General features: G+C 42.0%; 1 protein-coding gene across 1 annotated transcript in view; it reads left to right on the top strand.

The window, feature by feature from the left end:
* The first annotated feature begins 1,024 nt into the window (after positions 1-1,024).
* The window catches only part of LOC149434865 (potassium channel subfamily K member 6-like), a 49,011-nt gene continuing 23,090 nt past the window's right edge, over positions 1,025-26,945 (top strand). The window contains exons 1-2 of the mRNA XM_089663296.1: positions 1,025-1,288; positions 12,910-13,223. Of these exons, the coding sequence (XP_089519422.1) occupies positions 12,917-13,223 (307 nt within the window). The 5' untranslated portion in view covers positions 1,025-1,288; positions 12,910-12,916. The remainder of the gene's footprint in view (positions 1,289-12,909; positions 13,224-26,945) is intronic.

Here is a 26,945-nt window from a genome sequence, read left to right as displayed (position 1 = left end):
AAAAAGTCCAAAATAGGCGGTTTTCCATGTTTTACCGCGTTTTTCACTTTTAGAATGTTTTTTACAGCTAAAAAACTCCTCTAGAAACCGACTAGTTCTGGGGTTTTTTTCCAGCCAAAAAATGGCCCTGCCAAGAAACGCTGGTTACAGCCTATGTGTGCATGGACACATAGGATAACATGCTGGGGAGTTTACTGGCTGCAGAAAAAAGCCAAAAACAGCAGCTGTAAAAACATCCAGTGTGCAAGAGGACTTACACCCCGGTCACATTGGGTGCGACTTGGCTTGCGATTTCCAAATCATATGCCAAGTCGCACCCTATTGTCCGCTATTAGAGCGGTCATATCGGTGCGGTTCCCCCTTGGTCGGACCTGCACCGATTTCTAAAGTAGTACATGCACTACTTTTGTTGCAATTTCCATAGACATCTGTGTCAGATGTCTTGCAAATCGCAACTGAAATCGTCAGGTCACCCGATTTTGAAATCGTGCAACTTCACTGTAAGTCGCACGATTTTAAAATTGGCTTTGATGTGAGCGGGGGGCTTAAGGGAATATTTTAGTATTTTTCCTAGCTTTGTATGTAATGATTCAAGGTCTGGAGATGAATGTTCTTTTTCCAAACCCATTCAGACATAGATACAAAATTTTATATGGCCTCCAAAAAAAAGTGATTGCAATTTTTCTAGAAAGCACTGCAGAATATTTTTTGTTTCTATTCAGTATACAATAGGCCTAAATGTAAAACATACAGTACACCTGTGATGAAATGTTACTAGTACATTATTTGTGCTGTATTTTTTTATGATTTTTTTAATGGATGCAGTAACCTTGATTTCCACGCCGTATGCGTCACTTATCTCTATTATGATTATTACTATTTCCACACACTGTACATGGTGTCACTGTCCCTCCTCCTGCACTCTCTCTCTCTCCTCTCTGAATGGTTTCTGCCTCTCCTCCTACATTGCTGACACCCTCTCCTCCCTCTCTGCAGCCTCAGGAAGTTCTGACTTTTTTCCTCTCAGCTACAAGTTTTTGTTCAGAGGTGGAGAGGGCAGCAGAGGGACTGAACCAGAGGGACCGCCTGAGCTAGACCCTGGGTGAGGGGCAGACAACAATAGAGTCCAATACACTAGATATGGGACTTTAATGTAAATGAAGAGGCACAGAGAGAGTGAACATACAATGTTGTGTATATGAGGCAAACAAAGAGCTAGAGAGGGAAGGGATATCACCAACAATCCAAGAAGAAGCTGAGAGACCAGGGACACACTGAGAACAAACAGGTAAGTTCACAGACTATTCCTTTAAATCCCTCGAAATGTTGTGTTTCATATTTCGACTGCTAAATCATCACCCAACGCCTGGCCTTGTTTGGGTTGAACGTTTTCCTGTTTAAGAAAGTTTTTTTATTCTTTTTGCTGACAAGAATTTGTTTATTTCTTTTTTGGTGGGGGTGGGATGCCAACAGTGCAAAAAAGAGTGTTTCCGTTCCCAAGGACTATGTCAGAATTGAGCTTTCTTCACCCAGTAATGGACAGCCTCATAAAGGTCGATTTGATGGCTTGCTCTGAGTTTCCATAGTTAACATATGTATCTTATTACATAAAAGTAATTACAGGCGTACCTCAGTTTTTCACATTTTAATTCGTTTCCTGGGACGTTTCAAATTGCACAAAATTCATAAATCAAAACGTGGTTTCCCATAGGAATGCATTAAAAACCAATTAATCCATTCCGGAGGTCAGAAAAAAGTTTAAAAAAAGTCTTTTATCTGTTCAAAACTCTATAAAGTGCACTTTAAAGGCATAAATACTGTACAGGGACATTATTAAAAATTTCCAGATTGGCTCCAAAACTCGATGCAAAAATTGCTCCAATACCTTCACAGTCGGAGCCACAAGCTACCCACAGACTCCAGCATGCCTGGGGCCGGCGCTATCAACCTCCCAGGCGCAATTCATCCTGGGGAAATTTGCTTCGTATTGTGAAAAAAAAAAAAATCGTAAATGCATTGAAAACTAATTAATCCGTTCTGGAGGTCAGAAAAAAGTAAAAAAAAAAGTCTTATCTGTTCAAAACTCTTTTATAAAGTGCACTTTAAAGGCACGGGGCCGGCGCCATAAACCTCCCAAGTGCAATGCATCCTGGGGAAACTTGCTTCGTATTGCGAAAAAAATTAGTAAACCGAGGCATTATTTTCAATGGATTTTCATTCGTAAACCGAAAATTACGTTAACCGAGGCGTTCGTAAACCGAGGTACGCCTGTGTCTGGATTATCAAGGCCCCATTCACATTTTCGTGTTTTAAAGCGCACGCACTAAAACACATCCAAGGCAATGTTGTAGATAGAACCTGTACATGTCTGTGTGCCGCAGTTTGAGAGGAGCTCAGGCCTGTTCACTCATTTACTTTTATTGTGTACATTGTAAAGCTAAACAATGTGTCATGAGAAACAATTTTATTCAATGCGGCTGTTCTCCAAACAATAAACGAAAAATGAGGCCTGTCCATTTTTCTGTGTATGAGATGCCCAATAGAATAATGAAAGTGTGTGTAAATGCGCTACAATGCATTTTCCATATGCACGAGAAGCGGACAAAGGTGGACACAGAGGGATGTGAACCTGGTCTCAAGTCTGTTTTTTTTTTTTTCTTTTTTTCTCTGCTTTAAAGCGGTATTAAACCCCAAAAACTTAATATATTGCAGCTTACCTATCAGTGGTGGCGGCTGCATTAGTTTTTTCTTTTTTAGTTTTTTTCTCCTTCGTTTCCACCAGGTGATTTGTCCAGTAATACAACTCCTGTGTTAGAGTACCCCCACTCTGGATGAAGGAGCACCTGATGGACAGCAGCATAGTCAGTGTGGATAGAGAGGAGTGTTAGGTGTGCTAGCAGATTTAGATACACGAGCAAATTGAAGCCGGACTCCAGCTAGCATTAAGTAAGCAGTTACAGCAATTTTATTTTCCTTTTGGGATGTCTTAAATAAATAAAAGCTGATCATTAAGAGCACCCCTGTAAGTGTTAACTGGGTTGTCTTATCCCTGTAACTGCTACATCTGCAAAAGAGCTTGTTCTTTTGAACAATAGAATTACTGGCCAGATCACCAGGCAAAAATTAGGGAAAGAAAGCCTTAAAAAGAAAACTAATGCAGCCACCACATCAAAGAATTGGTAAGCTGCAATATTCTACATTTGTATTTTGACGCCATTAGAAGTCAATGGTAGTATATGAAAACGCATGTATGATGTGCTTTCATGCATTTTCAGCCCCTGGTAACAAGCCTAAAAAGTTTTTCTATTGGCCAACTAAAAATGCAGGTCAATGCATGTGCAAAACGTGTGTCAATACACATTAAAAAATGTGTTAAAAACTGCATGAAAACAGTTAGTGTAAAGAGAAGTTAAAGTGTTACTAAACCCAGGATCCTGCATTCACTATATCTGGTCTCCCACAGTACACAGAACATTGAAATGCAATTATTTCAATAAATATAAACTGCTAAATACCTTTTCTCATCAGCAATTAGAGCAGTCTTGTGACTTCTATCAGTGTCCAGCAGAGCATTGGTTAAAGCTTGGAGGAGGAGTTTTCATTGGAGGATGCAGGACTCCTGACATTCTCTGTCTGCACAGTGCTTATTGGGAGAGTGCATGTGATCAGCACAGAGCCAAGAAAAAAACTCTCTAGCAATACACACCAAACTGAGCATGTGCACCCTGTCTCCAAGCCTCTGTTCTATCAGGAGTTCTATTGGGGACAGTAGAAGAAGGGGAGTATCAGAGAAGACAGGATCAAACATCCTTTTTATACAATGCAGAGTATCACCCTTTAGGTTCCACACTGAGTATAACAAGCATGCTTTACTGGATATACAGACTGATTTTACTGCTGTGGATTTAGTAACACTTTAATCAGTAACCCACAGTGACTAACAGGATTTCGTCTTTTGTCAGTTTGGACCCCAAAACAATTGAAAAACACACTGCTGTTTGGTTGGTATGGGTTACTGTACCGTCACAGTTCTTTACCCCAATAAATAACAGCCATTGTGTTTTTCTTCTGTAAAGAAATTGAGTAGGTGTACATATCTCCCACACCATGCAGCATGAAAAGATCCTGTAGCCTCTATTCCTTCTGGGATGTCTTTTATAGGGTTGATTCAAGATGGGACATGAAATGCATCAACTGTATTCTATAGAACGATTTCTGCCTCATTACACTGATCACTGTACTTAGTGCTGACTGAGGCAGGGCACTCTCCTTCCTGTATACTCAGCATTGATGAAATGTTAAATACACACACGTCTATCTCTGCTTGCAGATATTTGTCAAACATTCACGAATATACAATAATTTAAATGGCTTTTCTCATAATTGTGTAGTGTAACGTAATAACAGCTGAACTTATTGGTTAAAAAATGTTCCATAGATCCCAAGGGTTCCTCCAGAGGTTGACTTCCATCCAACATTACTTGGCAGAGCCTGCTGAATTACACCAATGATCTATTTAGGTATTTGTAAGGCTACGTTCACACTAGCGTTGTGTGCAGGCGGCAGAGAGGCATTTGGGAAGCGTTTTTACCGCTTCCCAAACGCCCCTGCCAATTCTGCACATTACAACACATGGTGCTGTTCTAGCGGGAGCATTTGCGTCGTGGCAAAACGGACGCCTCTGGTCGAGTCAGGAGGCGTTGAAGCCTCCTATTCTCGTCTATGGTGCCGCTCCGCAAACGCCCTGCCGGCGTTTGCGGTGCGGTTGTGACGCAGTTGCGGGGCGTTTGCGGAGCGGTAACACCACTCAAACTGCATTATAGGTGTTTGTGGGGGCGTTATTAACGCTCTGCAAATGCCTAGCAAGCGCCGCTAAACCGCACATGCGGCATTTGTGGAGCGTTTGCCGAGCGTTAAACGCTCCGCAAACGCTGGACCAACGCTTGCCAAACGCTATAGGGGCGTTTGGCAAGCGTTGGTAAAACAGCCAAGTGTGAACGAGCCCTAAGAGTGGTATTCTGATACCACTGTAAGGGACATTCTCCCTGATCATCAGTGTAAGGTGCAACTTCCCTGATCACCAGTGTAAGGGGCATTCTTCCATGACTCTCGCACTAAGGGACATTCTTCCCTGACCAGCAATGTACGGGCCATTCTTCCCTGACCATCCTTGTAAGGGGAATTCTTCCCTGACCAGCAATGAAAGGAACATTCTTCTCTGACCATCACTGTAAGGGGCATTCTTCCCTGAGCACCAATGTAAGGGGCATTGTTTCCTAACCTCCAATGTGAAGGGCATTTTTCCTTGATCATCACTGTATGGGGCATCCTTCCCTAACCTCCAATGTAAGGGGCATTCTTCCCTAACCTCCAATGTAAGGGGCATTCTTCCCTAACCTCCAATGTAAGGGGCATTCTTCCCTAACCTCCAATGTAAGGGGCATTCTTCCCTAACCTCCAATGTGAGGGGCATTCTTCCCTAACCTCCAATGTGAGGGGCATTCATCCCTAACCTCCAATGTGAGGGGCATTCATCCCTGACCACCAATGTGAAGGGTATTCTTCCCTGACCATCACTGTAAGGGGCAATCTTTCCTAACCACCAATGTAAGGCACATTCTTCCCTGATCACCAGAGTGTGGGGCATTCTTCCCTATGACCAGAGTGTGGGGCATTCTTCCCTATGACCAGAGTGTGGGGCATTCTTCCCTATGACCAGAGTGTGGGGCATTCTTCCCTATGACCAGAGTGTGGGGCATTCTTCCCTATGACCAGAGTGTGGGGCATTCTTCCCTATGACCAGAGTGTGGGGCATTCTTCACTGACCCCCAATGTGAGGAATGTTCTTCGAATGCACTTTTGTAAGGGGTCTCTTTTTCTGACCAGCCACAGGGACATTTTTCCCTGAACATCACTGTAAGAGGCATTCTTCATTAACCACCACTGTAAGGGCCATTCTTCCCTGACAATGACTGTAAGGGGCATTCTTCCCTAACCACTAATGTGAGGAACATTCTTTACTGATCGCCAATGTAAGTGATATATTTTTTCTCTGAACCCGATCAATTAAATTTTAGCAGAGGATCCTTGAGACCTGAAAATTATTTCAAGGGTTCCTTTAGGGTGAAAAGGCTGAGAGAGACTGTGTAACATTTATCTTAACCCAAAAACAAAATGCAATATATTGCATTTTTCCAGTTTTTTGGTTTAAATTTTTTCCAGGCCTTTTCCCCCTTACATTCAGCTAGTTATCCTGCATATAATACATTTCATGTCTCCTTGGCTCTACACTCGTTTTATCTAACGAAGGGCACAGTGGTGATCAGACAGTCTGGATTTCAAACACTACTGCCTTTTGTTCATCTCCATTGCATGGTGGATTGGATACATAAGAATGATAACATTGTTTTTGCTGACTTTCAGCTCAAGGACACAGCATTTTTGACAAGATCAACAGGTATTTTGTGAACTTGCTGAAAATCTTCTTTGTGGATGGGGTAATTGGATCCGTTTTTTTTTTTTTTTTGTTCAACCTACTGGGTTGCTTTTGCCTCGGAAAAAGTAAAGCTGGCCAGGCATTGCTCAAATTTCATCCTGTTCCTAATAATGTGACCGACATACTCTGTGGCTCTGAGGAAGAGGCAAGTCCTCGAAACGCGTCAGCCTTTTGGATGTCTATACTCCCTATTATGGACTGTTACTCAGCGCAGTGTTGATCCAGCTGTTCTTTATGATGTGCCTTGACTATATTGTCGTTTGTGAGTACAACACCTACTTTATTTTTTATTAAACAGTTTTTATGGTAATGCACTAGGCCTGTGCGCCCTCTCTTTGTTCTTTCCCCATTCAGTATATTTGGATTCCCCCGGTCCATTTGAGGGCAGCAAGGTGTGTATGTTCCAGGACATTCTTAATGTGGTTGTAACCTGCATCGAGTCCATCCCCAAGCGAAGGAGCATTTGTGTTTGCTGGTTCATTGTTCAAATTTCGTCCTGTTCCTAATAATGTGACCGACATACTTCAATTGAAACATTTCAGACAAATGGATGCATTAGATGTAAAGGAATTGGATGCAGCTCCTGCTCTGGTATTCTGACAGTTGCCAGCATAAAACAGGGCTAATGGTTCATTATTATTATTATTTCAGGTACTTATATAGTGCTGTCAATTTACACAGCGCTTTACATATATATTGTACATTCACATCAGTCCCTGACCCTCAAGGGGCATACAATCTAAGGTCCCTAACTTACATTCATACATATACAAGGGGCAATTTAGACAGGAGCCAATTAACCTACCAGCATGTCTTTGGAGTGTTGGAGGAAACCGGAGTACCCGGAGGAAACCCACGCAGGCACAGGGAGAACATGCAAACTCCAGGCAGGTGGTGCCATGGCTGGGATTCGAACCAACAATCCTAGTACTGCCAGGCGGAAGTGCTAACCATTTAGCCACTGTGCTGGGTTTATGGCCATCCTAATGCACCAACCTCCTTTAAGAAGTGCAAAGCTGCAATATATAAAATTTTTTGATTTGTAGTTTAGCTACCCTTTTAGTATTATTCTACTTTTTAAAACAGCTTGCAGTGTTTCTAAATGCACATGCAAAGATTTTCATTTATACACATGCAAGGACTATTGTAAGGGCGGTCAAACTCATCAATAAATTCAAGAGGTGCAATTATTTGAACTGTTGATTGCAACAGATGGGCTGTGTACAGGTGAGGTAATCAGAACTTATCAGATGTGCACCTGATTGCACATCAGCCTCGACTCTGTACTTCCTTTTTCCATAGAGGACAATTTGAGATATGGTATGTTTCAGCTCATTACAATGAGTTTAATATATATTACATTGTGTTCTAATGACTTGTATTTATTGCAATAAAAACACCTATAATTCAGCGGAATTGCACATGCTGCATTACAAAAATCAATATTATGCATAAGAACAGCAATCATCAGCAAAGCACTCCCACATATATCCAATTCAGATGCTGCATTTAAGATCCTTCAAATATATTACTCAGATAGCCGCGTTTATAGGTCCTAATGTTGGCCAGCCCCAGCAAAGTTAATTGGATATTCTATCATATTACAGAAAACAATTCAATGGCTTAAGGCAAATTGGCACCAGTTTATTTACAGTATACAGCAGAGATGTTGGTACACTGCTCTCATCTGCTTATTTGTTTTTGTGATTGAAAGCTGATTAAAATAGCTGGAAAATTGCTCTTAATTGCAATGGTTTTAGACAATGTTGTAACTGTTTTATGCTCCATTCACACTTCTCTGTGACTCGCTCATCGGGGTTCCCTGCAAATAGCTGCAGGCAGGAAGCCCCTTTGAAAGCCATAAGAGGCTGTCAAGCAAATCATCCAAAGCTGATCATCCTCAGGTAATCGCTGCATGACAGACAGCCTCATTCACAAGTGTGAATGGGGCCTTAAAGTAATATTAAAGGCTAATTTTTAAAACAACAAACACATTATACTTACCTGCTCTGTGCAATGGTTTTACAAAGAGCAGCCTCGATGGTCTTGCTATGGGGACACTTGTGGGTGCTTGCTCCCAAGCCCCGCTCTGTGTGTCCATAAGACATAGAGCGGGACTCAGCTCTGCCCCATGCTTCCTGTGAAGCTGTGATTGACAGCAGTGGCAACCAATGGATGCTGCTGCTGTCTCTCAGCCAATGAGGAGAAAGAGCTGGGAGAATGCATGAAGGTTAAAAAAACATTCATCCTTTACAACTACTTTATCTAAAGCCAAAACATTTATTCTATAGTTTTTGGCTTGTGCTAAATTCTGGTGAGGTTTTCTGGCTGTCAGTGTCCCTGCTGGGGAGATTTACCCACTCTTAGTCCTTCTGCCCCATTGGGGGTACCTGTTCTAAAGACAACTGTCTAATAGTGGACACAAATGTATCAATAAAATTCAATTGAGAATTCAATATGATTAAATTAACTGCTACCCGTCTGCCCTATAGCAGAAGTACTGCTACAGGGTGACACAGGTGCGCAAAATCATGTGTATGTATATATACGTGATTTTGCATTTCCGAGTAGGGGGAGTGCGTGCACCCTACCCACGTTGCCATTCGCGGCTGTCAATCACCAGTTACCGGCCGGTGATTGCCAAGCATCTCCGATGGGGTGGAGAACTCTTTGTAAACAAAACCGCTCTCTTCCCTGTCAGCTCCTGCACACTGCTTTGTATGGCTGTGCATTGCATTTTATGCATTATGGCCCTGAGTTATTTAAACTGATGATTGTGCGGTCATGCAATGCTGCACCCAAATTAAATTTATGTTCTTTTTCCCCACAAATAGAGCTTTCTTTCAGTGGTATTTGATCGCCTGTGCGGTTTTTTTTTTTTTTTTTGCGCTATTAAAAAAAAAAAAAAAGACGGACAATTTTTAGAATAAAACTATATTTTGGACTTTTTGCTATTAAATAAATATGTCCAGTCAAAAAAATTGCTTAGTGTGTTTACAGTGAAGCACAAACACAGCACAAAATTATAAACCGCACACAGTTAACACTTTGATCAGCCCACATGTTAACCCCTTCCTGCCCAGTGCCATTAGTACAGTGTCAGTGCTTTTTATTAGCACTGATCACTGTATTGGTGTCACTAGGGATGTCAGTGAGACCAAGTCAGTTCCCCTCAGTGTCAGAATGCCCACCGCACTCCCGCTATAAGTCGCTGATCGCCGCCATTACTAGTAAAAAAAAAAAATTCTGTATGTATGTGTGTGTGTGTGTATGTATGTATGTATGTATATATATATATATATATATATATAATATACCACCATTTGTAAACTATAACTTTCATGTAAACCAATTCACACATATTGAGATTTTTTTTTTTTTTTAGCAAAGACGTAGCAGAATACATTTTGGCATAAAGTTATGACGAAACTTGATTTTTTTAATTTTCTTTACTGAACATGTTTAATAGCAAAAAGTAAAAAATATTGTTTTTTTTTTTTTTTTCTCAAACTTCTTCTTCTTCCTTTTCCTCTTTCTCTTCCTCCATAAAGCTCTATTCGTGGGAAAAGGGACATAAATTTAATTTGGGTAGAGCGTTGCATGACCGCGCAATTGTCTGTTAAAATAACGCAGAGCCGTATCACAAAAAATGGACTAGTCAGGAAGGGGGGGGGGGGGGGTAAATCCTCAGGAGAACATGTGGTTAACTGAATAAAAATGTCAAACAAAAACACTCCAATCAATTGATTTAGAGAGCTCTTGATCGATTTAGACTCTGCCACGTTGATCAGTTGTGATGGAAATTTGTAAATCGCTTCTGTTCAAAGAAACAAACATGTTGGAGAACTGATCATAATTCAGAGTAAATTTATTGTTTAATAGACTGTTTACATGTATAAAATGACTTGTATTTTTCAGTCTACTTTTTTTCACTAAACAATATGTACAGTATGTTGCATTTTTCGATAATTCACTGATAATAGACCAATTGCTTGCATTTTTGTATGGTTTTTACACTTGATTTCCCCATCAACACTGACTGACTGACTATGGCAGACTGTGGCTAGATGGGGCTGAACACTTGAGCCAGTGGTCAGCCATATGTAGCCACAGCCTGCCATAGACTTTAAAACCTTGTGTATTCAAGAACAAATGCACAGAACGTGGGTCTTTAGCCCTGTCTAGCCGCAGCCTGCCATAGACTTTGACGGGCTGCAGGGGGGAGGATGCACTGCACCTAAACAGCAATGGTACTAGATGCTCCACCTGTCCCTGCCAGATGCACTGCACCTAGATGGTACCATGTGCAAGGGGAATAAAAATGTTAGAAAAGCAAGAAAAAAGATTCAAAAATAGGACAGACTTGACCATTTTTGTATTTTTTTGTCATTCTTCTGTGTTTCTATGTTCAAATGACAGCAATTGGTACATGTGTTCAAAAATGCCTGATTGATCCCTTAAAGAGCTAATGGCCTGTGCCTTTTTCAGCCAACACAGACATCAGACCATCACTTGATGATCAGGCAGCCATCACCACATGTCTATGGCCAGCTTAAAGAATACACTGGATAACAGTAATGCTATGGCTAAAAAATCATCAGTAAATGCAGAGCAAGAATTTCCTTTAGTTTGGTTGTATCTGCCACACATTAGAAATCTATTTTACTACTTCCTGTCCAACAGTCTGCATTGCAATGATAAGAATGAGAATGAGATGGCTATGTTACACCACTGGCTGCTCTAAAACCACTGTACATGATACATATATATTATTTCAAATTTCCATAGATGGATATGTACACACTCAATCTCTCTCTAAATAAAAACTAATACTGTGCAGCGCTACACATCAAAACATAAATAAAAATAAATAAAATAGTGGATTATGTAAGTGATAATAATAATATGAAAAGTCCCAATAAAAAATGCTTCTGAATAAATATCCTTCCTCCTATGAACATCGGTACTCCAAACACAGAAAGCGTGCACAATTCCTCCACCAGATGTCTGCTCACCTCCAGCAGTGCTACCTCACATATAATTATGCTTGGCCTAACCGCACTTTTGGTCCCAAAGTGGACTCTGAAGATCAACTTGATGAATAATGGATCCCAATGGCTCACTCCAAAGAACACCCTTCATTGGCAGTAATCATCATGAACAAAAAGCATAACATAGTGTTTACCCTTTAAAAAGCTTTATTTATCACAAAAACATCCACATATAACAGGTGCCAGACCGCATCAAGTATAAAAAGCATCCAATGAATATCTCCACAATCCCAAGGAATCTGTGCCTTCCAAATCAGCTACAATCAACTACAGTGGTATATGCTCCAGCAAGACGCAAGATCATGAAACATATGACACGATAGCAACCAAAGGCCCTGAAAGTGTTACCAGAGTGCCCCACGATCTTCAGAGTCCTGGAGGGATGTATACCCCTGCTGTGATAAACACCGACCTCCCGTTGCATTGTGACGTCATCCGCAAGCTCCTCCTGACGTGTTTTGTCACCGATCACGTGACTTTATCAAGGGGACCTGAATCTCTCTCTCTCTCTCTTTCTCAATACCTGTAGCTATTATGGATAAATACCTGTAATTAAAATATATTTGAGCAACAATTGCTCTGTGGGATACAATGACCGCTACAAACAACCTCAGAAGCCACCATAAGGAAAAAAGCTATTGGCATAGCTGCTAATTTAGCAATCAATGGCCTCTTGTCCAATGCTAAAAACAGTTCATTGTAAGATGACGATTACAGGATAATAGGGTCAGCGAAACTCAAGATTTGTTTTCTAATCTCTTTCTTCCCTCAAGTGGATATAGACATACACCATCAGTGCTTTCTAAGATTAGACATGGGTCTTCTGCTTCTGTTGGAAATCTGCCTCCACTTATATCTGTGCACATTACAAGGGTAATATTACGGTAGCTATAAATGTTATGTAACCATTCTTTGTGTATGAGGACAGCAGCATCCACCACCAGCTGCAGCATACCACCATCAATGTAAAAAGTGGAAAATTTTTACCTGCTTCTTTTATAGTCATAGTAATCTTGGCAGCTGAGTTCAAATTTAGAGACGACCAATGCCTTTGTATTGCACCTTTTTAATATGGTGTGTGACATAAATGACCAAAATGTTGGTAGGGTATGGAGCCAAGCCAAACTTTACAGAAGTCACAAAATAAAGGTTGAGGAAATGCTTCTTCCTCTCTGCTGCAGTGATCACAACATCTTAGCCCAGGCAAAGCATCTTAACAAGAGCTCAAAGGATTTTTTTTTTTTTAATAAAATGCGAAGTTTGTTGAATTATTATATTGTTGCTGTATATTTTGACAAGTTCTTTGCTCATGCCAATTTGTAAAGTTACTGATGGGTCTAATTTATGTCTCTGTTTACCTAGAACTGTCATGCAGTCCTGGTTGGTGCTTACCTTGCTTATCGGAGGCTATCTGATCTACCTCCTACTGGGAGCATGGGTGGTCTCCAGCATTGAGGCTCCATATGAAGGAAAACTAAGAAAAGAGCTAAAACAACTGAAACAGATGTTCTTAAATGAGAGTCCATGTGTCAATGAGAGTGGATTAGAAGCTTTCCTTGAGAGGGTGATCAGTGCCAACAAATATGGAGTTTCTGTCTTATACAATGCCTCCAGTGACAGCAAGTGGGATCTGGCATCCTCCCTGTTCTTTGCCAGCACCTTGGTGACTACTGTTGGTGAGTAGCAATTCAAAGAGGCACATGCCTGTGTTTAGAGGATATTTTAAAAAGTGCATAAAAATTGGACTCCTTTTTTTTTTTTTATCCTGGGGATGGAACTGAGTGGCCATGAACATCTTTGTCATAGGGGTGGAATGGTAAAAACTGTCTTATGGATTATTAATATTGAATTCTGGCCCCAACATATACAAGTTCTGAAGGTCTCTGACACCAGAGAATCACGGTTGTCGTAGGTGTATAATCAGTTAACTTGTTTTATGCATATTTCCTGGTGGCTTCCCTTCAATCATCAATCCCACAATGCAATGTTTGTTGTTGAAGAGGACTCGCCCTTGTGACATTGCCTCCACCTGTCACAGATTGACCCTGTTCCTGTACCGGCCACACTGCAGGCCAGATGTAAGTATATCACAAGCAGACAGGCAATGAGCAGGATACTGTAACCCGCCACTCTGGTTACACACAGGAAACTGAAGCAAACAAAAGAAATCTATAGGACTCTGTAATCACATTTAATATCCAACTAGACACAAAGAAATACAAAGATCTCTGTGTAAACATCTACCCTGTGCAAAGAGTTTATCTGTAATATCTTACAGCAAATAGCCAGGAATACTTCAGGAGAACTTGCTCATGGTGTCAGCAACCTGTGTGATTAAGCGACTGTGGGTTTGGTAGTGAATCCTTCTAAAGGCAAAAGAATACTAATTGTCAAAACATGAATAGTGGGATATAATAGATCAGTCCCCACCTAGGACCAGAGAGTACTAATAACAAATACACAACATGTCATTCTTTTTTTTAGGACCAGACAGTACTAATGACAGCGACATAATGGGGAGGATTTACTAAAACTGGTGCACTTGAAATCTGGTGCAGCTGTGCATGGTAGCCAATCAGCTTCTATCTTCAGCTTGTTCAATTTAGCTTTGACAATAAAATCTGAAAGCTGATTTAGTTTCTATGTAGAGCTGCACCAGATTTTGCACTCTCCAGTTTTAGTAAATAAACCGCAGTCAGTCCATCTCCACTTAGTACCAGAGAGTACTAATGACAGTGACATGATAATGGGTCAGTCTCCTCCTAGAACCAGAGAGTACTGATGACACTGACCAGGGCCATGGATAAGGGGGTACCACCAGTCGTCCTGTACAGGGCCCAGGCCAGCAGGCTCAGGCAGCTGGGTGAATCAGATATGGGCAGGGAGGATGATGGGCACAGCTAGGGGGTAATTACTGAAACTGATCCCTGTATGGCTTTCACTGCAGCAGCTGAATGCTGGCTTCTTCTCCTCTCCCTTCCACTGGCTTTCAGCTGCTGCAGAGAGAGGCATGCAGGGGATCAGTTCCAGTAATGCCCCCCCGCAGCACCCATCACCCTCCCTGTGCACCATACATTTCCCCCTGCTGCCCAGGCCCCCCTGTGTGCCCTCACCTCTGCAGTGCTGCCGGCTTCCCTCCTCTTCTCACCGGCAGCTGCAAGAACACAATAGGATTCTTCATGATGGAGAGTAGAGGAAAGGTCTGGTAAAATATGTTACATTTATCAGCCCCTTAATCCCCTGAATTAACACAGTTAATGATCGATACGAATCACTCACTATGTTCATTCATAACTGAAGCATAGTAAACTGTATACTTTTAATTTTTTTTCTTAGGGGGGGCACTGTGAGGTTGACTGTATGGGGCCCCGTGGTTTCTATCCGCAGCCCTGACAGTGACAATATGATAGATAGTTATCCTCCTAGGACCACAGAGTAATAATGATATAACAAGTCCATCTGTCTTTAAAGTGATTCTAAAGGCTTATTTTTTTTAAAGAAAAAATAACAAACATGCCTATACTTACCTGCTGTGTGTGTGGTGGTTTTACACAGAGTAGCCCGAATCCTCCCCGCAGGCTCTCCTGGCCCCTCCCTCCTGTGGGGTGCCCCCAGAGCAAGCAGCCTCTTGTCCATTCACACATGGAGCCTTGGCTCAGCCCCCTCTCTTCTCATTGGTTCACTGGCTGTGATTAACAGCAGTGGGAACCAATGGTCCAATGAGAAGAGGGAATCCCGGGATAGCCCAGACTCCAGTGCACATTGCTGGATCGAGAGGGGGCTGAGGTGTGTATTGGGGGGGTTGGGGGGATGCTGCACATAGACTACATGAAGGTAAAAAACTTGAGCCTTCAAAACCACTTTAACCACTTCAATACCGGGCACTTATACCCCCTTCCTGCCCAGGCCAATTTTCATGTTTCAGCGCTCTCACACTTTGACAATTGAGCGGTCATGCAAGACTGTACCCAAATTAAAATTTTATCATTTTGTTCACACAACTAGAGCTTTCTTTTGGTGGCATTTAATCACCGCTGGGGTTTTTGTTTTTTGCTAAATTAACTAAAAAAGACCAAAAATTTTTTTTAAAAAAGCAAGTTTTTCTTTGTTTCTGTTATAAAAGCAAATAAAAATGTGTTCTTTATAAATTTAGGCCAAGATGTATTCTGATACGTTTCTTTGATGAAAATAACCCAAATCGGTATTTATTGTTTAGTCTGTAGAAAAGTTTTATAGAGTTAACAAACTATAGGATATATCTGAAATTTGATCAATCCTGAAGTACTGACAGCCAATCTAATTTCTTGAGGCCCGAAAATGTCAGAACAGTACATATATCCCCCAAATGACCCCCTTTTGCAAAGTAGACAGTCCAATGTATTTCATAAGAGGCATGGCGAGTTTTTTGAAGTTATAATTTTTTGTCATAATTTTTCAGAAAATGTTTTTTTGTTTTTTTTTATGTACTGTCACCAGTGCAGTACAGTGTCATCATATAACTGGTGTGGTGGTGATCAGGGACACTGACTGGTGACAGCACGAAAAAAAAAAAAAAGTTTTCTATTTTTTTTTTTTATTTTTTTTTTCATATTACACTATGACCAAAGTAGTATAATGTTACCATAGTAAAATTGTACTACTTTGGGGAAGTAATCAGTATTTTTTTTTCACACAATTTAATTGCTTATAGCAAAGAATTTCTTTAACTGAATGAAATCAACTCATTCAGCTTTTTTTTGTTGTGATTAGCTGTGATTGGCCACGTCTAATCACATGACACAGATGGGCTGTGATTGGCCCAGCCTGTTCATGTAATCGCTGTGACCATTCACAGCTAGGCCTGCTGTGATTGGTCACAGCAAGTCACATGGTACTGGCAACTGGGCCGGTACACAGATCTGTTGTGTGTTGTTGTGTTTTTTTTTTGTTTGTTTTTTTTATCGGGTGCCCAGCATCCATAATTGCATGTCAGAAAGAAAAAGAAAGAAAGCTATGTGGGTGGGCTGGGATGACACATTGAAAGTGCAAGTTCACCTTTACAGAAAATCTCTACGGTCACCTTACACTGGACCCCTTCCCAATCCCCCCCCCAATCCCGCTGTACCAGTGTCCTGCGATCCCCCGCTGTCAGGCATCGGGACACCTCTTCACCAGTCTGGGTATTTGAAATCCCCACAGCTTTCTCTCCTCTTCTCCCACCACTGACAGGACAAGCTAGACTGTTTCTGATTGGTCAGCACCATCCATGTGACAGTTCTGACCAATCAGAATGCCTCTTGTCCATACGCTGAGAGGTACAGATAGGAGATTAAGCCATGGGGATTTCAAATCCCAGGATCAGTGAAGCAGGTCAGCCTGATCGTGGATGGCTGACAGAAGCGCAGGTGTCAGGATGCAATTTCTAGTCGCAATGGCGACCTGATGCCTGGAATTTGTCAAGCCCTGTTTAACAAAGTAACATAAACATTTAAGCACAAGAATATAAAAATCTGAAATTCCCAGTGATGTTTACGGTAAATTCTATAATTACACTAAATGTACTTATTGGAAATGTTTCATGGAAAAACTGCTTGGCCTAATCTCTGTGTTATGTGCATGTTGGAGAGGATATAAACCATTTAAAGTACTGCAGCGCCGGGTCTAAGCACACCCACCAAATCTTCATCAGAACACCCCACAAGGAAAGATGGAATTTACTGCTGGGTGTACCATGTTACAGCACTCGGATACATGTCTGCAGATGGCAACTGACCAGGGATAGAACTGGAGCACAATACACAGTTGATAGGCAGTATTAGAAACAGGAACAGTGAACAAGTGTGCTCCGATTCAGGTTGAACTTGGTAACCGGAAAAACAGGAATACAGGAGAGCAGGAACTAACGCAGACTGGAGTTCTGGGCTAGGAGATATTTCGTTTACTCATGCAATAGTGGGGTTTACCAACAGGCTAAGCGGGGACCAGTTTCATAGGTGCTATCTAAACTTCAGGTAAATTCCGACAACAATGAAACCTCCCAGCCTGTGACAAAGTAGGAGAGACACATAGTGGTAGATCCACAAGTGGCAGATCGGCTTTGCTGCTGATCTTTGACGAAAAATACTATAGAGACAGTAGAGACAGTGAAATAAGACCTGGAGTGCAATAATAACCGTACTTAGAACCAAAATGTTTTAATGTCAGTGATATGGTAATAGGTCAGTGTTTTGCAGGAACAGAGCATAATAATGACAGATATGGTAAAGTGTCATTCCCTCTTAGGACCAGAGTGTAATAGTGACCTGGTGATGGGTCACAAAGTAGAATGTGTAAGTGTACAATCCAAACGCACATGTTCCTGCATTAAAAATGGCTGTGTGTATAAGTGGGTGCTGCAGCGACCGTCGGCTGGAACCGAACAAAATCCGCAAGGAAAAATGTCACCAGTACACCGAGGATCACCAATATGGGTCCAAAGGTTTTAATGAACAATCATAGTTACAGCAAGGCAACGTTTCGGAGTCACGCAGGACCCCTTCATCAGGCATGTGACGACACATTGGTAATCCTCGGTGTGCTGGTGACATTTTTCCTTACAAAGTAGAAAGTGTCACCAGCACAACATGAAACTTATTTGAATAGTCTAATTTATTTAAAGGATAAGTTCACCTTTGGGAACATGTCACATGTTCCTCCCGTTTTTAGGTTGGAACATGTAACATGCTCCCAGTGCTGCAGCCGCCGGCCGCTGCTTCCCCCTCCCTCTGACAGAAGTACAGGGAGAAGTTTCCTGTACTATCTTTCAGATTTAAAAACTGCGCAGCTCTGCGAGGCTCCGCCAAATCAGCCATTTCATTCATCCACAGAGTTCCATGAATGAATGCACTATAAGTCCTCACAGCCTTAGCAGCTGCTGTCTTGTAGTTTTCAATGAACTACCATGGCGTTGTGGAGCACCATGGTAGTTCATTGAATCTTCTTGTCAGTATATCTGCTGACCCATACATTCCTTACAGGTAAGCAGATATACTGACAGATGTGCAGGAGACCTGCAATGCTTTACAGAACAAAATAATAAATGCACATTTTTTTACCTGCAAAAAAAGTGAATTTATTTTTTTGCAAAAGGTGAACCCATCCTTTAAAGATCACATCTCAGTCCAACCTTTAGGAACCCCACAGGGCCCCTACATCATCCTATGCCTGATGAAGGGTTCCTGAAAGCTCTGAATCTTTGCACTTTGATGTGATCTTTAAAGAAACAATTAGACAAATTGCAAATACTGTAGCCACAAATGTGTTCTAGTGACACATTCCATTTAAATTATATTTTACGCTGATACCAACTGGGAGTTGCTACAGTTCCCTAGGCCCACATGGTCAATACTGGTATGCGATGGGAATATTTACTCAGAGAATGGGACAGTCCCTCCTTGGGCCAGTGTGTAACAATGGCAATGACCAGGACATGGGTCAGCCCTTCCTAAGATCTGGGTTTACTAATGACTAATAGATCTTGACATCGTTGCCCCGCAGCTCCCCCTCATCCATTCAGAGAAGGCCTTGTATTTATTGAAACAGCAACACCCTGTGGTTACTATGCAGAAGGGCAGCCGCTCGGCATTGGCCCTGGAAGATTACTGCTATCACTGTAGTAGCAGTGACTACAATGTAGTACGATGATTTGCAGCTTCCACATGGATCACTCAGGTATGAGAAATGCATAATTATATTGGCTCAAGCTAAACCAATATAACTATGCAAAAAAATTCATACCTAAAACTCTGCTTTAATCATGACCAGAACATATTAATTTGACAATTATCTGTTGCTACTGCAATCTTGCACAGATTGATCTGTGTTTACTCTATTTAATAAGCAATGCAATGAACTTGAATCATAGAAATACTGATTCCTGCTAACAGGCTCTGTTACATCAAACTGTAATTAAATGTGTTTATCTTTAAGCCAGGTACAACCAGATTTTGGATCAGTATCGGCTCCTGGAACTAATTATACAGTGTGGTGTATTGTAACATGCTTCCCATTCAGTTAATACCTTCATTCCTGTTTATCAATTCAAAAAAAATATGCAACAGTTTTGGTTCTGATAGCAACTCGTGTGCCATATTCAGGTTGTTCTAGATTTCTCCACTTCTACATTTTGGTGCAACACCTGCGCCAAATTTATAATAAATTACTGGTAGTTCATATCTTACAGCCTTTTTACACAATGCAGAGGATTAACCCCTTAGGTTCCACAGTAAGCATAACAAGCTTACTTTACTGCATATACAGACTGATTTTACTGTTGTGAGTTTGGTAACACTGTAAGACCAACTTTCTTTTGGCTTACAGAAACAGATTTGATGAAAGTGTCTCCAGTGCATTCTAAAAGTGGTGCAGCACTTTCAGACAGGTATATGAATTTGGCGCACACTGCGCCACTTTTAGCACACAGGGGAGACACTTTTTACTTACCGTAATTCCAGAGATTATATTGATGGCTCACTGCAGAAAGTTTAGACTTTGCTGAATTTCTGACTGAATCAATGGGTATTTGTTGTACTTATCAAAAATGTATAACGGCCCAAAGGGAGCAAATACTAGAATTTGATTGTTAGGGTTTGCATCCTCATTATATTTGAAATAGCAAATTTGATTTGGTTGCTTGTTCTGCACAAAATAGCTACGTTTTGTTAATGCTTTTCTTTTTCAAAAATATTGTATAATCTATTATGTTTTATGAGTTTTTCAGCTGGGTTGACCTTAGATGTCTGTATCATTGTGACAATTGGTATGGTTTCCGGCCATAAGTGTACCCTGATGTGCCCCCTCCCCATCTAAATACAGCTTTTGTTCTTGGCTGGGAGCCCACTTTTACTGAGTCAGCAGCCTGTTTGGATTGTAAACATTTTATGTCATGGTAAAGGCTGCAGGGTCAGTGCAGTTGATAGGCTGTTCTTGTGACATCCAAGCCACCCCTTGTTTACATGTTCTTTATGTGTTTTTAGGAAATTTGTGATTTGATTGTTATATCCAGGACAAAGCTCAGAGAATTTCCAGGAAGACTGGAAGGTCCTATTTGTTTTGAACCCCTAGTAGTAATACATTGGATTTACCTCCCATAGGTCAGGGGTTCTCTCAGAACTAAGACCTGCATTTCAGACTTCACCTGGAGCACTATTTGTTCTGGAAATCTGGTATTGTGCTGTAAATTTAATGTGAGCTTGTTATGAGGAAAGAGATTAAAAAGGTAAGAGTTAAGAGGTATAATGACACTTTAAGATACCCAAACCTGACTCATTCTCCCACAACCCCAATCTAAAACTCAGGCCCACCCATAAATGCAATGCTAATACCGCTTTTATACATCTCGGTATTTGTAAAGAACTTTAGATTGGCCACTTAAACAATGCATTGAAGGAAGCCAGCAAGAATGTTCATGTGTAACACATCTAACCAGAGAAGAACATTGATTCTCTTCTGTTCACTAGGAGAATGTGAAAGGTAGGGTCCCCTATTAGTTGCTGCATGGAAAGTCCCATTCAGATAGGGGATTTCAATGCTTTAGAGAATTGAAATGAGTTTTGTTTGTGTTCCTTTTATTGTACTCAATTAGATTCACACTTCCACTCTTCCACTGATCTAAAGGCAATGACGTCATAATGCCTACTAAGTATCCAAGTACCTTCAGATAAATGCATTTATCAGCATGTTCCAAATAGGAGTGACATGTGTTGCCCAGAGCCACCATTTTCAGACTTTGGTTGTCAGAATTTCAGTTGGGGGCCATAGATAACATATGTAGTTTGTGCTTGTAACATATTGAGAACTAAAACCAATTCTGGCTTCATAGATTTATGACATTCGGGTTGAGGCCTAGTACCTGGTAACCTGTGTTAAGATAAAGTGTACAAAAAAAACTTTCTTAAATGGATTTTCTACATGCAACCAACATTTTATTAATGGGCTCCAGAGGATATTTGTGGGCAGATAAAGGATGCAGAAATGTTTGGGAAAAAATATGGCATTACCATATCTGAATAAACAGCAATGTATATGTAAGCAGGTTGCTTACTCGTAGTTAGTGAGTTGCTGACCAAACCGGGTAGAAGAGGGTTAATTTCTTATGCCACCGTGCCCAAAGTTATCTTTGTGGCCTTTCTGGGCCCGACCCACTGGTCCTGCGCTGTTATAAAGAGGACATAGGTCCAGATCAGACCGTGCTGTAGAGAGCTGGAGTTCCCGCTGGCTGTTACCTGTTTTAGGTCAGTTCCATCTTGCCAGAGACCTACGTTCTGAAGCTTTTCACATGTAGGGTAACTGCTGGGACTTTCAGTCCACCCTGAAGACACCAGCACCTGTATTCTGCCACTATGAGCTTTTGAAGTGTGGACACTTACCTGTGCAGGTATGCTGGGGCAGCCACAGCCTTTCAAGAAGCATGTGCAGGTGACAAGGTGGGATGTCCTCTAGCATTGAGGGAGTTGTTGTCGGCACTGCCTCCAAGCAGTCCGTCTCCCATAGTAACAGGAGCAGATGGTTCCCTGCCTGGTCATAGATATAGAATAGAAAGAGTTAATTAGAGATGAGCGAATCGAACATGGCGAAGTGGAATTCGTTTCGAATATCAGGAAAAATTCGATTCGCGCCGAATCCGAAAATTAGCAAACTTCGGATGCACGAATCGAATTTTCCAAAAAATGGCGGCGACATGTGTGGCGACGGAGCGGGGATCTCTGGGAAGGCGCGCAGACAAGGCGCGCTGACCCATAATGCATTCATTCATGACATGTGATCGCATTAGCCAATCAGCAGCCAGCCAGCCAGCACTGTGTAATGGTGGAGCTATAAATTGCGGCCATCTTACAATTCTCCATTAGCCTCCGGTCATTCAAGAGAGACAGACCTGTCTGTATTAGGGACAGAGTTAGGGCCAGAGAGACTTTAGGGCCACAGAATCGTTACTTAGGGACACAGAATCGTTACTCAGGGACACAGAATCGTTACTCGGGGACACAGAATCGTTACTCAGGGACAGACACAGAATTGTTACTGAGGGACACAGAATTGTTACTGAGGGACACAGAATTGTTACTGAGGGACACAGAATTGTTACTGAGGGACACAGAATCGTTACTGAGGGACACAGAATCGTTACTAAGGGACACAGAATCGTTACTGAGGGACACAGAATCGTTACTGAGGGACACAGAATCGTTACTGAGGGACACAGAATCGTTACTGAGGGACACAGAATCGTTACTCGGGGACACAGAATTGTTACTCAGGGACCCCCGTACCGACTCCTCATGCTGCTGCCAGGCCCGTAATCTGTCATGGGCCCCTGTACCGCCTCCTCATGCTGCTGCCAGGTCCAGAGTGTGTCATGGGTCCCTGTACGGCCTCCCATTGCTGCTGTCTCCATCGCCACACTCTGCCATGTGCCACTTTCAGGTCTCCTCACACTGCTGGTGGGTTCCATTTTGTCATAGGGTGCTGTATGGCCTCCCATTGCTGCTGCCTCCACCGCCACACTGTGGCTCCACACTCTGGTTTTGGCCCCGTGACTGCCCAAATGAGTGAAGTGTGCGGTGATTCTAAGATCGACGGCACTCATCTGCATGTCATACTGACTGACAGTATTATTTCTCTTCCCCAGCAGACTCCAAGGGCATTTAAATTAAAGGTACAGTGTTCTGCACTAATATAAAGGCTCTCTGAAGCCTAGAAACACCCTTTTTATAAGTTAAATTCGCAGCGAATATATTCGACTCGAATCGAATTTATTCCGCGAATTCGCCGAATCAGCCGAATCGAATTTTTGAATAATTCGCTCATCTCTAGAGTTAATGTAGTACAAGCATGGGGTCTGCGTTAGGTGCACAGCGACGCCATTCTGTTACTGGGAGTGAGGTAGCGAAGATGCGCTGGAGAGGTGGAGTGGGCTTCGGCTTAACATGTCACTCCTAAATGCAACAACTGACAGTGAAGGTGTACATTGGTTTGAGGACTGGAAGAGTTAACTGAAATCCAGTTTTTCTGTTCAAGTGTACACAGTGTACAGCCACCTCTGAGTCTGAGGTCTACGTTAAGGTTGAGTTATCCCTGAAAGTGGCCTCTGCCCTTACTCGGGGCATTGACGAGCACGACACAAGTGAAGGTACTCCATGTATAAGGTGAGTGACCCATTCTAGGTGCCTAGCATAGCCTACAAGAACCCACTCAGTGATAGGCCTCTCATTTGAACCACACTTGGTGCCCAATGAGGAGGAGGGAAACATTAAGGAAGTACTACATGCCTACTACTATGCTCACCCACCTAGCCCCTACATATAGATCTACAATTCTTGCCTTAAATTCTTGCACAATCATACACATTCCTTTGTCAAAGTTCACAGGGCATACAAATTCTCAAAGCCTGTGTTTAAAATTAATAAATGTTGTGAATTTAAGGCATCTTGGCAGGTATGAGAACTGTACACCTTGTTCCTTGATGATATTTATATATTGTGGCAACTGATGCACAACCTCCATGAATGATGTCCCTATACAAAAAGTATACAGTAGTTAAGGTGTTTTGCTGTGCATGCAAACATATTAAGAGTTATCCGTCAGGGGCGGACTGACAACTCATGGGGCCCCCGGGCAATAGGGGATCATGGGGCCCCTGTGTCCTTGCCCAAACTCAAAAAAGCATATGAAAAAGGTACCAGGGGCATTTCCTGGGGCCCCCTACTGACCCCGGGCCCGCGGGCAGTGCCCGAGTTTCCAAATGGTCAGTCCGCCCCTGCTATCCGTTAACGTTCATATATTCTTTCGTTATGTAATTATGTACCTTTTTTGTCCTCCAAGACACCCCCCTGCCCTCGCCAATGCTTCTCTGTTCAGTGTATTAAATAGAGAATCTGGAGAATCTGGTGTAACTGTGTTTAATTACCCAGAGAGGATTACACATGAGAAGTACACAGAGAAGATTAAAGGATAATGAATGTAATTAAGTGTACAGATCACTGAGTAGGGTTAGGGGTTCAGTAAAGCTGGTCATTGTGTGCCTATAATGGTATAATATAGTTTGCTGCAAGCATGTGTGCTGGTGGACAAGAAGTTTTTGTTCTGCTGTCTGTGCAGTATCACTGGTATATATCCACATGGTTATATGGACCTACAAAACCCATCTTTTAAGAAAGAAGTGAAACCTGTCGTATCTCACCCTCCACTGCCCCCAAGATGTATAAGTAATCAACTGAAGGTTCCCACAAACTTGAGCGTGGTTGAAGGATTCTGTTGCTGTAGCATTCTGTTATAAATATGGATGCTCATGTTGGCTGAGTGTGCACAGTCATTCAGTGATGTGAATTTCCCACTGCTGTCAATCTTATGGGTGCTTTTGGTCCTTTATTTATTCACTAAGCACACATCCCTGACACTGTTCCTATCTTTAGAGTTCTATAGTAATCTGCTAACCATTCTCTTTTCAAAGACAGATTTTTAATCAGATTAAGGTCTGGAGACTGCCTAGGCCACTCCAGGACCTTAATGTGCTTCTTCTTGAGCCACTCCTTTGTTGCCTTGGCTGTGTGTTGTGGGTCATTGTCATGCTGGAACACCCATCCACGACCCATTTTCAATGCCCTGGCTGAGGGAAGAAGGTTCTCACCCAAGATTTGACAGTACATTGCCCCGTCCATCGTCCCTTTGATGCGGTGCAGTTATCCTGTCCCCTTAGCAGAAAAACACCCACAAAGCAGAATGTTTCCACCACCATGTTTGACAGTTGGGATGGTGTTCTTGGGGTCATAGGCAGCATTCCTCCTCCAAACAAGGTGAGTTGAGTTGATACCAAAGAGCTCGATTTTGGTCTCATCTGACCACAACACATTCAACCAGTCCCCCTCTGCATCATTCAGATGTTCAGTGGCAAACTTCAGACCAGCCTGGGCATATACTTTCTTGAGCAGAGGGACCTTGTGGGCACTGCAGGATTTCAGTCCTTGTCAGCGTAGTGTGTTACCAATTATTTTCTTGACAAGATCCTCACGTGTAGTTCTGGGATGATTCCTCACTGTTCTCATGATCATTGACACTCCACGAGGTGAGATCTTGCATGATGCACCAGACCTAGGGAGACTGACAGTTGTTTTGTGTTTTTTCCATTTGCGAATGATTGCACCAACTGTTGTCACCTTCTCACCAAGCTGCTTGGTGATAATTTGGTAGCCCAGTCCAGCCTTGTGTAGGTCTACAATCTTGTCCCTGACATCCTTGGACAGCTCTTTGGTCTTTGCCATGGTGGAGCGTTTGGAATCTGATTTTTTTGACTGCTCCTGTGAACAGCTTGTTACCTGTATGAAAGACACCTGGTAGCCATAAATCCTGCTGAATGATAGGGGATCAAATACTTATTTCCCTCATGAACATGCAAATTTGTGCATAATTTGTAAGACATGCATTTCTTTTGAATTTTTTGTTGCTCCTCTGTCTCTGTGTTTTATATATACACTTGTGTTCAAAATAATAGTCAGACATCACTAACCTGATCAATCACTGTTTCTGGTAGAAATTATATTTCTATATGGCAGATAATTTACTAGCAGGTGTAGTAGAGTAATAGAAATCCAACAGACCCAACAGTCATGACATGCATGCTGCTGATCTGTGTAATTGAATCACTAATTGAAAGGGGCATGTTCAAAATAATAGCAGTGTGGAGTTCTATTGGTGAGGTCATTCATTCTTTGAAAAACAGGTGGCAATTATTGCCCTTATTTAAGGAAGGAAGGCAGCAAATGTTGTACATGCTGGTTACAGTGCATTTCTCTCTGAAATTCTGAGGAAAATGGGTCATTCCAGACATTGTTCAGAAGAACAGCGTACCTTGATTAAAAAGTTGATTGGAGAGGGGAAAACTTATAAAGAAGTGCAGAAAATGATAGGCTGCTCAGTTAAAATGATCGCAAATGCTTTAAAATGGCAACCAAAACCTGAAAGATGTGGAAGAAAGCGGAAAAACTACCATTCGAATGGATAGAAGAATAGCCAAAATGGCAAGGACTCAGCCAACAATCAGCTCTAGGAAGATCAAAGAAGATCTAAAGTTCCCTGTGAGTACTGTTACAATTAGAAGACGCCTATGTGAAGCCAAGCTATCTGCAAGAAGCCCCCGCAAAGTCCCACTGTTGAAAAAAAGACATGTGCTGAAGAGGTTACAATTTGCCAAAGAGCACATTGACTGGCCTAAAGAAAAATGGCGCAACATTTTGTGGACTGATGAAAGTAAGATTGTTCTTTTTGGGTCTAGTGGCCGGAGACAGTTTGTCAGATGACCCACAAACAGTGAATTCAAGCCACAGTACACTGTGAAGACAGTGAAGCATGGTTGCGCAAGCATCATGATATGGGGATGTTTCTCATAC

This window comes from Staurois parvus, unplaced genomic scaffold (genome assembly GCF_062004578.1).
Source record: "Staurois parvus isolate SC_StPar_1 unplaced genomic scaffold, SC_StPar_1.0 ptg001650l, whole genome shotgun sequence".
Lineage (NCBI taxonomy): Eukaryota > Metazoa > Chordata > Amphibia > Anura > Ranidae > Staurois > Staurois parvus.
Note: the sequence above shows the minus strand (reverse complement) of the source record. Positions and strands in the feature narration are given on the sequence as shown.